This window comes from Pongo pygmaeus, chromosome 23 (genome assembly GCF_028885625.2).
Source record: "Pongo pygmaeus isolate AG05252 chromosome 23, NHGRI_mPonPyg2-v2.0_pri, whole genome shotgun sequence".
Lineage (NCBI taxonomy): Eukaryota > Metazoa > Chordata > Mammalia > Primates > Hominidae > Pongo > Pongo pygmaeus.
In genome coordinates, this window is record NC_085931.1 from 52,701,372 (window position 1) to 52,718,436 (window position 17,065).

General features: G+C 46.7%; 1 protein-coding gene across 1 annotated transcript in view; it reads left to right on the forward strand.

Annotated features, from left to right (window-relative positions):
- Positions 1-17,065, forward strand: part of MEI1 (meiotic double-stranded break formation protein 1) — a 98,142-nt gene that overhangs the window by 67,218 nt on the left and 13,859 nt on the right. The window contains exons 20-26 of the mRNA XM_054469945.2: positions 2,647-2,922; positions 8,018-8,183; positions 10,617-10,721; positions 13,179-13,289; positions 13,576-13,736; positions 16,231-16,312; positions 16,500-16,675. Coding sequence (XP_054325920.1) covers positions 2,647-2,922; positions 8,018-8,183; positions 10,617-10,721; positions 13,179-13,289; positions 13,576-13,736; positions 16,231-16,312; positions 16,500-16,675 — 1,077 coding nt within the window. The remainder of the gene's footprint in view (positions 1-2,646; positions 2,923-8,017; positions 8,184-10,616; positions 10,722-13,178; positions 13,290-13,575; positions 13,737-16,230; positions 16,313-16,499; positions 16,676-17,065) is intronic.

Sequence of the window (17,065 nt, forward strand, 5' to 3'; positions counted from 1 at the left end):
TGAAAAGGTGGACTTAAGTCTTTATTAACATGCTTGAAAATGAAATTAGGCCGGGCGTAGTTGCTCACGCCTGTAATCCTAGCACTTTGGGAGGCCGAGGCGGGCGGATTGACTGAGCTCAGGAGATTGAGAGCAGCCTGGGCAACGTGGTGAAACCGTCTCTATGAAAATACAAAAAATTAGCTGGGCGTGGCGGCACGCGCCTGTAGTCCCAGCTACTCCGGAAGCTGAGGCAGGAGAATTGCTTGAACCCGGGAGGCGGAGGTTGCAGTGAGCTGTGAGCTGAGATTGCGCCACTGCATTCCAGCCTGGGTGACATAGCGAGACTCTGTCTCCAAAAAAAAAAAAGAAAATGAAATTAAGGGAACAATTCCATTTACAATAGCATCAAGAAATTAAATACTTGGGAATATAACTTAACAAAGTATAAGGACTTTGTATTAGTCAGTTCTCGTATTTTTATAAAGAACTATCAGAGACTGAGTAATTTATAAAGAAAAGAGATTTAAGTGACTCACAGTTTCACAGGCTGTACAGGAAGCATGGCGGAGGAGGTCTCAGGAAACTTACAGTCATGGCGGAAAGCAAAGGGGAAGCTGGCACATCTTATATGGCTGGAGAAGGAGGAAAAGAGTGAAAAAGGAGGTGCTACAAACTTTAAAACAACAAGATCTCATGCGAATTCACTCAGTATCACAAGAACAGCAACGGGGAGGTCCACCCCCATGATCCAGTCACCTCCCACCAGGCTCCTTCTCCAACACTGAGGATTATAATTTGGACATGAGATTTGGGCGGGGACACAAATCCGAGTCATATCAATTTATATAGTGAAAATTTCAAAACATTACTGTTTTTCTCTAGTTTTTTTCCTTAATTAAAAATCTAAATTAACAGACTGCATTCATGAATTGGAAGACTTAATAGTTTAAGATGGCAGTGCTCTCCAAATTGATCGGTAGATTCAATGCAATCTTTATCAAAATCCCAGCTGTACTTTTTTGCAAAAATGAACAAGCTGAACCTAAAATTCATATGGAAATGGAAAATAGTCAAAACAATCTTGAAAAAAAAGAACAAAGTTGGAAGACTCATACCTTTTTTATTTTGGAACTTACCAAAAAACTATAGTAATCAGGATAGTGTGGTACTGACATAGGGGTAGACATATAGATCAGTGAAATAGAATTGAGAGTCCAGAAATAAACCCATATATTTATGGTCAATTTTTGATGAGGATGCCAAGATAATTCAATGGGGGAAGATTTATCTTTTCAGAAAATTTCCAGGAACAAGATATACACATGCAAAAGAATGAAGTTGGACTCTTAACTCATACCGTACACAAAAATGAACTCACAATGAGTGAAAGACCTAAATGAGCCAAAACTGTAAAACCTATATAATAGCATATTAAGGAATTTTTTTTTCTTTTTTTTTGAGATGGAGTTTCACTCTTGTTACTCAGGCTAGAGTGCAATGGTGTGATCTTGGCTCACCACAACCTCTGCCTCCCGGGTTCAAGTGAGTCTCCTGCCTCAGCCTCCCAAGTAGCTGGGATTACAGGCACATGCCATTATGCCCAGCTAATTTTGTATTTTTAATAGAGACGGGGTTTCTCCATGTTGGCCAGGCTGGTCTCAAACTCCCGACCTCAGGTGATTCCGCCCACCTCAGCCTCCCAAAGTGCTGGTATTACAGGTGTGAGCCCCTGCGCCCAGCCTCATACTAAGAAATTTGAACATTGTTATGGGAATGCAATGGGAAGAGGTAGGTTTGTGAGGAGTAAGAAATTATTCAACAAGGCCGGGCACGGTGGCTCACACCTGTAATCCCAGCACTTTAGGAGGCCAAGGCAGGCAGATCACCTGAGGTCAGGGGTTTGAAACCAGCCTGACCAACATGGGGGAACCCCATCTCTACTAAAAATACAAAATTAGCCGGGCATGGTGGCACATGCCTGTAATCCCAGCTACTCAGGAGGCTGAGGCAGGAGAATCACTTGAACCCGGGAGGCAGAGGTTGCAGTGAGCCAAGATCATGCCATTGCACTCCAGCCTGGGCAACAAGAGCGAAACTCTGCCTCAGAAAAAAAAAAAGAAATTATTCAACATATCTCCCCTTCACCCCTTCTGTGCCAGGCCCTATGCTAAATGCACAGATTAATCTACCACAGTCCCTACCCTCACACAGCTTTCAGTCTAGTGTGGGAGGTAGACATGCACAATGACAATTACAACCCACTGTGGTACCATCATCAAGCTGGGTTTCTTGACCTTGGCACTATTAATATTTTGCACCAGATCATTCTTTTGTGATAAGCTTTCCTGGCATTGTAGGATATTTAGCAGCATCCCCACTCTGTCCCTACTAGATCCCAATAGCATTCCCCCAATCAAGATAGTAAAAAATGTCTCCAGACTTTACCAAATGTCCCATGGGAACAAAATCACCCCTAATTGAGAAATTCTGTTATAAGGTAAGTACAGTGGTATTTTCTCACTAAAGTGCCTTGGGATGAGCTAGCCAAGGTGTCCTGGAATACTGAGATGACAGTACATTTTTCCTAGTCATCTCTTGGCCATGTTGGGGTCTCTTGGGTCTTCTGCAAGGTGTATTTACCTCCTTTCTTTGTTTTGCCTCCAGACTATGGTCAGTGCAATCAGAAAATTCCTAGAAGGCATCCCAGACCTGCAGCTAGTCTATACCCACCATCCGCTCCTGCTCAGGTTCTTTCTGTTGTATCCAGAGCTCATGAGTAGGTATGGGCACCGTGTCCTGGAACTTTGGTTCTTCTGGGAAGAGAGCAGCTATGAGGAACTGGATGATGTCACCTCTGCTGGGCAGCCCACCCTTCCTGCCAGCTTAGCAGTCCTGTTCCAGTTGCTCAGAAGCATCCCCAGCGTCCTGCTCATCTTGCTGGTAGGCAACCACTCATTCATTTCTACATTCAGAAATGGTGGGCCTTCTCTCTCTGAGCCGATTTACTGAGGTCAGGAGGCACCCACATCTGCTTCAGCCCACCTCCGAACTTACCACTGTCTGCATGTGAGTTGGTGGGGTGGCGGTCTCTTCTACTTGCAGGTGCCTGGTTTCTGTAAATCCATACTCTTTCCTAAGTCTAATGGAAGTCTACCAACTGAGAGATGTGTGCCTCTCTTCTCCCCAGGGGATGACACTATAAAATGCAGATCTTAGTCACCATCCCCTCTCACCTCCCTGTCATCTCTCAAGCAGATTCTGCTGACACAGGTTTAATGTTAAAGGAGCCCATGGGGCATGTAGATGGAGATTTCTGATGGCAGAGGGACTCTTCCTCTTTTTTGCCATGACTTACATGATAATATTATATGTGCATTACTTGCTCAGGCATACCTAGAATTGTCAGATGCCCCAGTACTTTTTTTTCTGGAGACAGAGTCTCACACTGTTGCCCAGGGTGCAGTGCAGTGGCATGATCGGGGCTCACTGCAACCTCCACCTCCCGGTTTCACGCAATTCTCCTGCCTCAGCCTCCCGAGTAGCTGGGACTACAGGCGCATGCCACCACACCCGGCTAATTTTTTTTTTTTTTTAAGAGGGGGGGTTTCACCATGTTGCCCAGGCTGTCAATACTTTTTAGTGAAGTACATTACTGAAATTCCCATCAGGAATTAGATGGGTTAATTAGATTAGATAAGGTAAACTGCCTAGTGGCTGGCTTTAACTCCACTTTTTTTCCTTCCACTCAAGAAAGCACATTGAACAACAAATTAGATACCAAGGAGAGTAGCAGGGGACAGAACTAAGATACTAGGTTTTCTTCACCAGATGAAATATTCGGGGTCAGTTCCTCACACATAGTAGGTACTTATAAATTATGACCCATTGAATTATGGGTCTAGACCAATCTTAAGTCTGTCCAGGGATAGTAGTGACAATACAGTCATGCATTGCTTAATGATGGGGATACATTTTTAGAAACACAGTGTTAGGTGATTTTGTCATACCAACATCATGGAGTATACTTAGAGACATCTAGATGGTCTAGCCTACTACACACCTAGGTATATGGGATGACCTGTTACTCCTAGGCTACAAACCTGTACAGCATGTTACTGTACTGAATATTGTAGACAAATGTAACACAGTGGCATTTGTATATCTAAACATAGAAAAGATACAGCATGACTATATCTTATTTTTTTCTTTTCTTTTTTTTTTTTCTTGCTCTGTTGCCCAGGCTGGAGTGCAGTGGCAGGATCATGGTTCACTGCAGCGTCAATCTTCTGGGCTCAAGTGATCCTTCTGCCTTAGCCTCCCAAGTAACTAGAACTGGCTGGGCGTGGCGGCTCATGCCTGTAATCCCAGTACTTTGGAAGGCCGAGCCGAGTGAATCACCTGAGGTCAGGAGTTCAAGACCAAGTAGCTGGAACTACAAGCATGTGCTACTGTGTCTGGCTAATTTTTATATTTTTTGTAGAGACAGTGTTTTGTCATGTTGCCCAAGCTGGTCTCAAATTCCTGGGCTCCAGCGATCCTCCCACCATGGCCTCCCAAATAGAGGCATAAACGACTGTGCCTGCCATTTTTTCTCTTTAAATACATGAAACATAGGCTTAGAGAGATTTGCCCATGGTCACAAGAGTTGGGAATCAAAATATTAAAACCCAGATTTGACTCCCTATCTATCGGTTGTTCTGTCTGAGGCTCTCTTTTTACTCAGTCTATTTATTCTTCCTGGGTTATCTCATTCACACCCATGGCTTTGTTTGCCTCCTGCCTGTATGATGATGACTGAAATCCCTGCACTACCCCTGACCTCTCTCCTGAGCTCATACCCATGAAGTCAACCATCTATTTGACATTTCTGCCTAAAATGGAGTTCATTATCTCCTCTCCCAAATTCCCTTTCTCAGCCTGGGTCTTCCTAGAATGGAGAGGTCCCTCACTAACTGAAGGCTGTGCTAGGCCACTAACTTCACAGGATGTAAATATTAAAAGAAGCAAACCAAACAGAAATTGAATCTCAGGAGACCAAATACTTAGAGTCTACATCCCAGGGAAGCTGGAGTGGATGCCCCACCATTTATCCTGGTGACCCAGTCCTTATCCTTGAATGTGCACCATCCTTATCACCTCTCCTTTCTGGAGGTCAGGGCAGAGAGGAGTCTTGTGCTTTACTTGGCGTAGAGCTTAACAGAAAGGAGCTGCCTTCAAGATGAGTTGTTGCATAGAGGACTAGGAAGATAGAGGCTAATCTGAACTTCAGTTTCCTCCCACAGAAAATGGAGAAAACATGAGGGTAGATGAGATAGTACGTAGGAACACTCTTGGTTTGCTTCACATAGTGGGCTGTCATTCACTAATCATTGACTCTGCCTCTGAACCAGATAAAGTTCATCTCAGAGAAGCTAATTGAATTGCCCAAGGTCATATAGTTAATAAGCGTCATGGCTATGACTAGAGCCCAAAGTGAGGAAGTTTTTCACCAACTTAGATCCTAGAGACATCAATGGTAAAAAAGAACAGCAAGGAGGCCGGGTGCGGTGGCTCACGCCTGTAATCCCAGCACTTTGGGAGGCTGAGGCAGGTGGATCACAAGGTCAGGAGTTCGAGACCAGCCTGGTTAACATGGTAAAACCCTGTCTCTACTAAAAATGCAAAAAATTAGCCGGGCATGGTGGCACGCGCCTGTAGTCCCAGCCACTCAGCAGGCTGAGACAGAAGAATTGCTTGAACCCAGGAGGCGGAGGTTGCAGTGAGCCAAGATCAAGCCACTGCACTCCAGCCTGGGCAACAGAGCTAGATTTTGTCTCAAAAAAATCAAACAAAACAAAACAAAAAGAACAGCAAGGAACAACTTTGTTGTCTGTTCATATATATAATTCTTACCATTTCTCCCCAGCTTCTAGCCAGAGGAAGGAAAAAGAGTCTAAAAATTTTGTGTTGATACTAATTTCTGTTTTTTATATGGGTAATTAACAGCTGAAAACAAAGCTGTTAATTGCCACTCTTATCAATGGGTGGTCTTTCATGTAGGTTTTTTAGATGTGAAGGGACAATGACATCACAGAAACTCTGTTTCCTCTTTGGCCAAGTTACGCTGGTCTGTCAAGTCCCAGAGAGTTCTGGAAAGCAGAGACTACAGATTGGGTCATAGTTTTGCCCAGAGCCTTCCCACTGATCCATATGGTGGGGTCCTCACGTTCCTCTTCCTCCAGCATTCACCATAGCCACACAAAGCTGAGTAGCCCCTTCCTTTTGTACCTTTAACATTCATTAACTCAGACTTCTGAGGGACCACCTCTGTGGCAGTGGGGCAGTGATGTGTTGGTGAAGGCACAAGACCAGGAAACTGGTTTGACTCTGGGCTCTATGACCTTGGGCAAATCATGCCCCTCCCTTCCCATCGGGCTTCAGCCTCATACTCTGTTAAGTAAAAGTATTGGAAAAAATTATCTAGATTCTCTCTAGCCCTCCCATTCTGTGACCCTTTTCTTTTCAGAGATGTTTTCTGAGTCTCTACAAGGTGACAAAGATGAAGTAGACCTCATCCCTTCCCTTCATTAACTCACAGTGCAGTCGAATTTACAACTTTATTACTTTCTTGATATGTAACTGATTAACCTGCCCCAGTTTTCTCATTTGAAAAATTGGGGTGACACCTATATGGAAGAGTTATTGTAGAGGTATAAATAATGTATAAATAAATATACAGCTACTGAATAAACACAACATAGTACCTGACATTATTAGGCCCTGAGTGGTTGTTATTGATATATAGTTGTTTTTCCAGCAACTGCGGAGGTTTCTGAGAGCCAAACTTAGACATCCCTGTGACCCCATCCCTCTCCTCCTGCCCAGTGATCGATGCACACCTGGGTTTGTCTGGCCAGATGCATCGTAGCCATATCTCTCTGTGTGTCAGTAGCTGTCCTCCCTGGAGAGGGAGTCTGTGTGACCTTGGATTCATAACCCTCAGTCCTAACTGGCCCAGCACATTAGCCTGTCCAAAGGAATTGGCTTCTTTGAGCTAGCAGGTGCCAGGAGCTATCAGTAGGGTAGCCTCTGGTGCAGCTTCTGACTGGCTTTGTCTTTAACATATACTCATTAAAATAACTCTGAAAGCAAAATAAAAAGCATCTTCCCATCTTGCGAGCCTAAGGCATTTATAGCTTGGGGCAGAGATAACCAGATGCCTTGGTAGAGAAGGGGCCTGACCTGGTCCTCACTTGCCTTCCTGTGCACTGAATCTGTCCTAATTTATCCTCTGCCTGCCCAGTGACATCATCTCTCTCTCCTTCTTTTCTTCTTTAAGGCACACTCAGGTTCCCTGTCTTGAAAACAACCTCTTGACCCTAATCCTTCCATTTGCAGGAGGGAGGCATCCTGGAAAATAGAGCTTTGGGCTTGGAGTTAGACTTGCATTCAAATTCTGTCTGTGCCACTGGCTTATATTACCTTTAGTAAGTCATGTAATCTCTCTGAGCCTGTTTTCTCCTGTTTAGGATGGATTTAATAGGATGGACCTATTCTTTTTTTTTTTTTTTGAGACAGAGTTTCGCTCTGTCACCCAGGCTAGAGTGAAGTAGTGCGATCTTGGCTCACTGCAAGCTCCACCTCCCGGGTTCCTGCCATTCTCTTGTCTCAGCCTCCGGAGTAGCTGGTACTACAGGCGTTTGCCACCATGCCCAGCTAATTTTTTGTATTTTTAGTAAAGACAGGGTTTCACCGTGTTAGCCAGGATGGTCTCGATCTCCTGACCTCGTGATCCGCCTGCCTCGGCCTCCCAAAGTGCTGGGATTACATGCGTGAGCCACCATGCACGGCCTAGGATGGACCTATTCTAAGGGATAGTTTTGAGGTGTCAGTGCACCTAGAAGAGCCTTTGATACATAATAGGTGCTGAGTAAGTGACAGATTACCCAGTTTTTGTGACATCATAATTATGGGCCCTTTTCCTGCCCCTCTATTCCTCATTGTCACTTTTCCCCAACTGCAGTACCCTCTGATCTCTGGCTTCTCTCCTGCTCAGGACCTCATCTATTCCAGCCCAGTAGACACAGCTCACAAGGTACTGATTAGCCTGAGGACCTTCCTGAGGAGGAATGAGGATATCCAAGTGGGCGGTCTTATCCGAGGCCACTTCCTGCTGATCCTGCAGCGTCTGCTAGTGGAGCATGGGACATCCCCATCAGGAGGTCAGTCTGCAGGTACTGTGGGCACACTTTGACCTGAAAGCCAGTCGAGAATGGGCATCTCTACCCTTGTTAGGTCTGCTCCAGGAGAGAGAATCAGAGTTTTATCTGAAAAAGAAAGTCATGCCATTGTGGCATCAAGCTAAACTTCACCTCCTTTCTCTCACTGCAGAGTGGGCATACAACATGCTTGGTTTGCTGTGTGTGTGTTTAACATGAGTAGATGTGTTTGATGTGTGCGTGCATATCCCCACCCTGTGCAGCATGTGCTCAGTGTTGTTTGTCACAAGCATGGCAGCCCTCCATGGGAAGAAGAAAGTGAGAAATCTGGAGGAGGATGGAGGCAGCAGCAGTCTGCAGGGGCCGGGGAGGGAGGTGGATCTGTGATGTGTTGGAAGCTCCCAGTGAGATCCGGGGGAATAGTTTCCAAATCTGGAATGGTACTCACTGGAGTCAAGGAAGCTTGATGTTTGGTACAGTATGGAGACACTGAAAATTGGGATTGGTTTATTTTATTGTATTTATTTATTTTATATTTTATGTATTTTATTTTATTATTATTTTATTTTTGAGACAGTCTCACTCTGTCACCCACGCTGGAGTGCAGTGGCAAGATCTCTCCTCACTGCAACCTCCACTTTCCAGGTTCAAGCAATTCTTGTGCCTCAGCCTCCCAAGTAGCTGGGACTTACAGGTGTGTGCCACCACACTCAGCTAATTTTTTTGTATTTTCAGGAGAGACGGAGTTTCACCATGTTGCCCAGGGTGGTCTCAAACCCCTGAGCTCCAGTGATCCACCCACCTCAGCCTCCCAAAGTGAGCCACTGCGCCCGGCTTAGTTTTTTTCTGTTTTTAGAGAAACTGAATTTTAAAAATAATTTTTTTTTTTTGAGACAGAGTCTCACTCTGTCATTCAGGCTGGAGTGCAGTGGCGTGATCTCGGCTCACTGCAACCTTCACCTCCCGGGTTCAAGTGATTCTTCTGCCTCAGCCTCCCTAGTAGCTGGAATTACAGGCACACACCACCGCGCCCGGCTAATTTTTTGTATTTTTAGTAGAGGTGGGGTTTCACTATATTGGCCAGGCTGGTCTCGAACTCCTGACCTCAAGTGATCCGCCTGCCTCAGCGTCCCAAAGTGCCTGGATTACAGGTGTGAGCTACCACACTCAGCCTAAAATTATATTTGTAAGCAAAGTGAGAGGCAATCTGTGGCTACCTGACAGAGGACTGAGGGTTTGGAAGTAGATTTAAAGGTGTCAAGAGGAGATGAGTTATTTCTTTTCAGGGAAGGACAAGCCATGTTTAGCTGATAATACTGGTTAAGAACCTTAAGATTTAGTGGAAACATAGTGGGAAGGCCATGGGCATTGGATTCAGACTTGGGTCTATTTGGGCCATAGAGTGGGTGACTTATAAACAATAGGAATTTATTTCTCCCAGTTTTGGGGGCTGGGAAATCCAAAATCAAGGTACTGAAAGATTCAGTGTCTGGTGAAGGCCCACTTCCTGGTTCATAAATGGCTGTCTTCTTTCCTTCCGTCCCTCCTTCCTTCCTTCATTCCTTCCTTCCTTCCATCCATCCATCCTTCTTTCTCCTTCTTTTCTTCTTCTCCTCTTGTTCTTCTTCCTCTTTTCCTCCTCCTTCCCCTCCTTCTCCTCCTTCTCCCCCTTCTCCCCTCCCTCCTCCTCCTTCCTTCCTTCTCCTCGTCCTTTCTTCCTCCTTCTCCCCTGCCCCCCACAGCCTTGACCTCCTAGGCTCAAGCAATCCCCCAACCTCAGACTCCTGAGTAGCTGGGGTTATAGGCATGTGCCAGCATGATGGCTTGTCTTCTTACTGTATCCTCACATGGCAGAAGGGGTGAGGGAGGGAGCTCCTCGCAATTTCTTTCAAAAGGCCACTCATCCCATTCATGAAGATTCTACCCTCATGATTCAGTCATCTACCAAAGGCCTCACTTCTTAATACTATTACATTGGGGGTTAAGATTTCAACATGAATTTTGGAGGAACACAAACATTCAGACCACAGCGTCCTGCCACTTTCTGGCTGTGGGCCCTTGGAGAAGTCACTCAGCCTCTCTGAGCCTCAATTTTGTAAGTGCAAAATAGGTATAACAATCCATGCTTCACATTTTTTTTAGTGGGATTAAATGAAATAATGAATAATTATTTAGTGGGATTAATGAATAATTATTTAGTGGGATTAAATGAAATAATGAATAATTCCTGGTACCAACCTATGTCTGGCACTTAGTATATCAGTTACGCCTGTTCTGAATGAAGAAATAGGAGTAAATCCCAACAAAACACCTCACCCCTTAGGAAACAAAAAACTTTGAACCTGTTATTAAGGTCCATTAATGCAGGGCAGGGTGTCTGACCTTCAGGTGATCTGAGCATCAGGCTTCCTGCCCAGTCCTCCTTGTTCTTCACAGCCTCGGGGAACCTACCATTGCTGCTGAGCCTCCTCTCCCTGATGCAGCTCAGGAATGTGTCAGAGCAAGAACTGGACAGCGTGGCCATGAAGCTCCTTCACCAAGGTGCCCTGGCTGCTTGAGATAGCACCCAAGGGCCCAGGGCTGGACGTGCAGTGGGTGCTCACTAAGTAGGCTGGTGTTCTTTCTTCTACTCTTTCATCCCTTTGGAAGAAGCTAGTAGGTCAGTTTGTCCCTACGGTTTTCTTGCTAAAGGACCGCTCAGGGCTTTCTCTGCTTGTTCTCTGGGAATGTTTGGGAGACACCCTACCTCTGCAAAAAATCAGTATTATGAGGCCAGGGGGGTGCTCATGCCTGTAATCCCAGCACTTTGGGTGTTTGAGGCAGGAGGATTGTCTGAAGCCAGGAGTCCAAGACCAGCCCGGGCAACATAGCAAGATCCTGCCTCTACAAATGGTCAGGCCTAGTGGCTCACGCCTATAATCTTAGCACTTTGGGAGGCTGAGGCAGCATGTCGTTTGAGCTCAGGAGTTCAAGACCAGCCTTGGCAACATGGTGAAACCCTGTCTCTACAAAAAAAAAAATACGAATAATTAGCTGTGCATGGTGATGCAGACCTATATATAGTCCCAGCTACTTGGAAAGGCCGAGGCGGGAGGACTGCTTGAGCCCAGGATGTCAAGGCTGCAGTGAGCTATGATCTCACCACTGCACCCAGCCTGAGCAATGGATTGAGACCTCGTCTCTAAGACAAACAAATCTGTATGACAGGCACAAGCTCTAGAGTCAGGAAGGCCTGGGTTTGAGTCTCAGCTTAGTCACTAGCAATCATCTAGTCTCTGTGAGTCTTAGTTTCCTCATAGGTGAAGTAGTAGTACTTTCCTAACCTAGGGTTAAGATAGGGAATACTTATCTAGTTGTTAAGATAAGGAATACTTATCTAGTTAGATAGAGAATGTCACACAGTGCTTGACACACAGTAGGCCTTCAACAGATGCTATCCATGCAGATTCCTTTTTTCCTGGCACAAGGTCAGCTCTCCACCTCATCCTACAATTGACTCAGATCTGATGATCCAGTTCACAGTTCTCCAGGCTTTTTTCTTACCCACACCCCAAACCTCAGTTTCTCAACTCATAATGCTGCCATCACTTCATAGGCAGCACCTGCAGGAAGATTTGCTGAGGGAAGGTTGAAATGAATAGGAAAAATGACATGTCTTCAGTGTCTGTGGACCCCGCAGGTCCTCTAGCCACAGGTGAAGATGGGGCATCTTCCCTGCCTGGAGCCCAGTCCACCTCATGAGAACATCAGTGTCAGATTCAAAAAAAGGCCAATGGAGACACATTGCAGATGGCCTCAGCCTCGTGCCAGTCATCACCAGCCTGTCTGTGAAATCAAGGCTGACGCTAAGCTAGGAGGGAGATCTGTGTGTGACAAACTCAGCCTTCAAAAGAGCCTCTGACAGGGAGTAACAGGCTGAAACCCACACATGAAATGTAATAGGACTTTTACATATAATCCTTGAGCACTTCTATATGAGAGCAGAGAGTAGAGGACTGTGGTTCGGGGTGGAGGTACTGGTGTGGGAGGGAGCTGAGACCTGCTTGTCTGGGTGAGCACAGAAGTCAGGGTGTGATGTGGCTGCCAAAAAGTGAATGGAGCTGTAGGTAGGTTTCATATTAGGATGAGGATAGGGAGATGGGAAGTGGGAGTTCCCAAGAGTAAAGGGATATGTTCTATAGATATCTACAGTGTAATGTTGCACTGATGAGGCCTGGGAGAATGCAGAAGCAGCATCTAATCTTGCCTTGAGAGGTTAAGGAAGGCTTCAAGGGGGAGATGAACTTTGAGCTGAATCATTTTTTTTTTTTTTTTGAGACAGGGTCTCACTCTGTCACCCAGGTTGAAGTATAATAGCATGATAACTGCTCACTGCAGCCTTTACCTCTCGGACTCAGGTGATCCTTCCACCTCAGCCTCCCGAGTAGCTGGGACTACCAGTGTGTGCCACCATGCCCAGCTAATTTTTTGTATTTTTTTGTGGAGAGACGGGGTCTCACCACATTGCCCAGGTTGGTCTTGAACTCCTGGGCTCAAGCAATCTGCCTGCCTCTGCCTCCCAAAGTGTTGGGATTACAGGCGTAAGCCACGCGCAGGCCTGAGCTGAATCTTGATTGCTGACGGGGACTAGAGGAGTTAGCTAAATGAAGTGATGTGAGAGAGGGGATGTGGCAAGTGCAGGGAACTGCACTTCATTCGACCGTTAAAGTTCCCTTGGGAAGGTGGTGACGATGTTCAAAGGATGGATCCCTTTGAAATCCTAAAGTCTTTCTGTGATGTGCAGCTGCAGGCTGCTTGCCTGATGTTTGTCTAGATGGAGGGTGTGAATGTGCCTTAAGGTTTGTCACTGTGTTTCTTTCCATCGGTTGTAATATCAGGGATACTTAGTTTGTGCTTGCTCCCCAAGACTAACATCTGAAATAGCCAGTCGCAGGCTACCACCTGTGACAAGTGTGAGTGTTTTGCGACAGGCTGCCTGGGGACTCTCATCTCTTGCAGTAAGCAAGCTGTGTGGGACGTGCAGCCCCACTGACGTGGACATCCTGCAGCCCTCCTTCAACTTCCTGTATTGGAGCCTTCATCAGACCACACCCAGCAGTCAGAAAAGAGGTGCAGGGGCCCGGGCTGGGACAGTGAAGAGTGCTGGGCAGTCTGTGGTCCTCTCTACCTCAACTTTTTCATCTTAAAAAAACAAATAGGGTTGTGTTTGTGGCTGGTGGTCATAAGGTCCTTTCTGGCTCTAATAACCTGAGCTTCTGTTATGAAGCTGGGACCCTTAGAGCCTCAGAATGATCCTCTGTTTGTGAAGCCCCCATCAGGTGCTAAGCACCATGGTGGCACTTAGCTGAAGCTCCTCTGTAACTCCTGTGGGCCCTGCCTTGCCCACCCCCTGCAGCTGCTGCAGTGCTCCTGAGCAGCACAGGCCTGATGGAGCTTCTGGAGAAGATGCTGGCCCTCACCTTGGCAAAGGCAGATTCTCCCAGGACTGCACTCCTCTGCTCTGCCTGGCTGCTCACTGCCTCCTTCTCTGCCCAGCAGCACAATGGCAGTTTGCAGGTTAGTCTTTAACTCCTGTGGCTTTGAGGCATGGGGTGGCACTCAAATGAGTGCTGAAGATCTTGAGTTCTGGTCCCAGCTCTGGGGGCTTATTAGCTGTGTGACCTCAGCAAGGTATTTACCCTTTCTGAGCTCAGTATCCTTACCTACAAAATGGGGAAAACATCTCAGGATTGTTGTGAGGTTGTTTTATATTAATCCACTTAACACATAAGGTTTACCTACACTCCAGGCTCTATTCTTGGCACAGAGGAATAAAAAATGAATATAGCACGTGTCCTACCCTTAGGGAACTTGTAGTCTTTAAGGATAAGATTGTACTCAGCAAAGATAGTGGGGAAAGGCATTCCAGGTGGAGAGAACAATATAAGCAAAGGCATGAAGCTGCACAAATTCAGGACATGCTCTGTATATTTGGGGAGTGGTGAGGTGCTCTGTGTGATGAGAAGGTGAGGAATGAATGGAGCAGAACAGACCAGACGGGGAGGCAGAAGCCAGCCTGCGACCTTGAAGTGCAGCATGGCAAGCTGTGGAATGCCACACATGGTTAACTGTCATTATTACTGTTCGAGAAGGTGATGCAGGGAAGAGAAGAGCAGTGGACTTATCCACAGAGCACCTCCTTCCCCTCAGCCCCTCCCTCTTGTAGGGCCTTGTCATCACAGTGCCCTGCGTGAGCTCCTCTGTGGGCTACTTCTCATGGAAACCATCTGCTAGCCTCTGTGGTATCCTCACACTGTGCCCAATACTGTGCCAATCTAGTGATGGGCACACAGAAGTGACATGAGTTTTAAACTGTGGCATTTAGAGGGGCAACAAGCTGTGACAAATCTATGCTCTGGCAAATCCTGCAGGTTGTTGCCTGTGGTTGGTTTAGGACAGAAACCTTTCCTAATTTTCCGTGTGAGGCTGCTGGGCTCATCCAGCTGTCTGCAGTCACCTGCCTAGGAGAAAACTTGCGTTTTGTCCTTGGCTCTGTCCTGGCCCTCAGCTCACACCTAGGCAATTACCTGCTCCTAGCTACCTCCAGTGCCCTAACTCAGGCCTGATCATTCGTCCTCCCCACTAATGTGACCTAGTTACAATCTCCTGGCCACCCGCCTCTTCCCTCCTCTGCATGTCCTCTCATTGCAGCCACAGTCTGTCCTCACACCCTTTCTGCCCAAGCTTCTTCAGCAGCCTTTTTGTCCTCCTCTAGGCCTGGCCCTCTGCAGCCTTACTTTCTGCCATTCCCACCCACCTTCCCTGTCCTCTGGCCAGGCATTTGTGCTTCTCCCAGTCAGCTGTGCTCCTTCACATCGCCATACCTTTTTTTGTCTGTTTTGTTTATTATTAATAGACTTCATTTTTAGGACAGTTTTAGATTTATAGAAAAATGGTGCAGGTAGTATAGAGAGTTCCCATATAACACCCCCCCACCACCCCCGACACACATACACAGAGTTCCCTGTTATTTTATTTTTTCTGACAAAGTTTTGCTCTAGTTGCCCAGGCTGGAGTGCAATGGTGCGATCTCGGCTCACCACAACCTCTGCCTCCTGGGTTCAAGCAATTCTCCTGCCTCAGCCTCCCTAGTAGCTGGGATTACAGGCATCCGCCACCACACCCAGCTAATTTTGTATTTTTAATAGAGGCGGGGTTTCTCCAAGTTGGTCAGGCTGGTCTTGAACTCCTGACCTCAGGTGATCTGCCTACCTTGGCATCCCGAAGTGCTGGGATTACAGGCATGAGCCACTGTGCCCGGCTTGTCTTAATTTCATAGATGAGAAAGTAAGGCATGCTGAGAGAGGTGCAGTAACTTGCCCAAGGCCATACAGCCGACAGGTAGCAAAGCCAGGATTTTATTTTATTTTTTAAAGAAATGGAATCTGTCGTCCAGGCTGGAGTGCAGTGGCAGTATCCCAGCTCACTGCAGCCTTGGCCTCCCGGCTTAAGTGATTATCTCACCTCAGCCTCCTGAGTAGCAAGAACTACAGACACATGCTACCATGCCCAGCTAATGTTTTTGTATTTTCTTCTAGAGATGGGGTTTCGCCATGTTGTCCAGGCTGGTCTCGAACTCCTGGGCTCAATGAATCCTCTCACCTCAGCCACCCAAAGTGCTGGGATTACAGGTGTAAGCCACTGTACCTGACCTGAGAGCCAGGATTTTGATTTGGCCTGTCTGACTCCAGATCTTCTGAGTTAGGTGTATAGTGAACAGAGCCAGAGAGACTGAACCACAGATGATGCCAGAGAAGGCTGTCTGATGGAGGAGGCCAGTGAGGATGGGGGAGATTTGGAAGAAAAAGAGTTCTCCAGGTTCAGACTTGATTCTCCTCATGCTCCTGAAGCCAGGGCTGGTGCAGCTTGGAGGACTCTGTGTGGCCTCCTCCGTCCCCTTTTGATGCAGTGGATATGTGGGGGGAGGTGATAGAAGAGATTTTCAGGCAGGTTATTTTCTACCCAGGCTTCCAGAACATGGGGGTTAGCCCTTTACCCTGTGCTCTGCCAGGTTCACCAGACACTCTCTGTGGAAATGGACCAAGTATTGAAGGCTCTCAGCTTTCCAAAGAAAAAGGCTGCACTACTCTCAGGTATGGGTCCACAAGTCTCCAGCAGAAGAAAAGCTTTTTCCCTAGGTTTTCAGATAAGACCAGTACCCTGACCAGCCTATGGTCACTCCATAATTGTCTCATCTTCATTGTCTCCCATCCTGTGACAGAGCTGGGTGGGAGGTGGGAAGGAGATAGGAACTGAGTGTAAGGAATCTCCTGCTTCCAGCTGCCATCGTATGCTTCCTGCGGACAGCCCTGCGACAAAGCTTTTCCTCTGCCCTGGTAGCCCTGGTGCCCTCAGGGGCCCAGCCACTGCCAGCCACCGAGGATACTGTCCTAGCTCCACTGCGAACATCACAAGTCCGGTCCCTGGTCATTGGGCTGCAGAACCTCTTGGTGCAGGTAAGGACCTTGCTGAGTGGGGCTTGCTTCTCCCAGGACAATAGCAGGAAGGGGTGGCTGCCTGTCAAGAGCCTGATATTCCTACCATGGCTTGGAGGGTGGATTGAGTAAGACTTTTTAAAAAAAATTATTTCTATTATTTTTATTTTATTTTATTTTATTTATTTATTTATTTATTTATTTTTTGAGACAGAGTTTCGCTCTTGTTGTCCAGGCTGGAGTGCAGTGGTGCGATCTTGGCTCACTGCAACCTCCACCTCCCAGGTTCAAGCAATTCTCCTGCCTTAGCCTCCCAGGTAGCTGGGACTACAGGTGCCTGCCACCACGCCTGGCTAATTTTCGTATTTTTAGTAGAGACGGGGTTTCACCATGTTGGCCAGGATGGTCTCA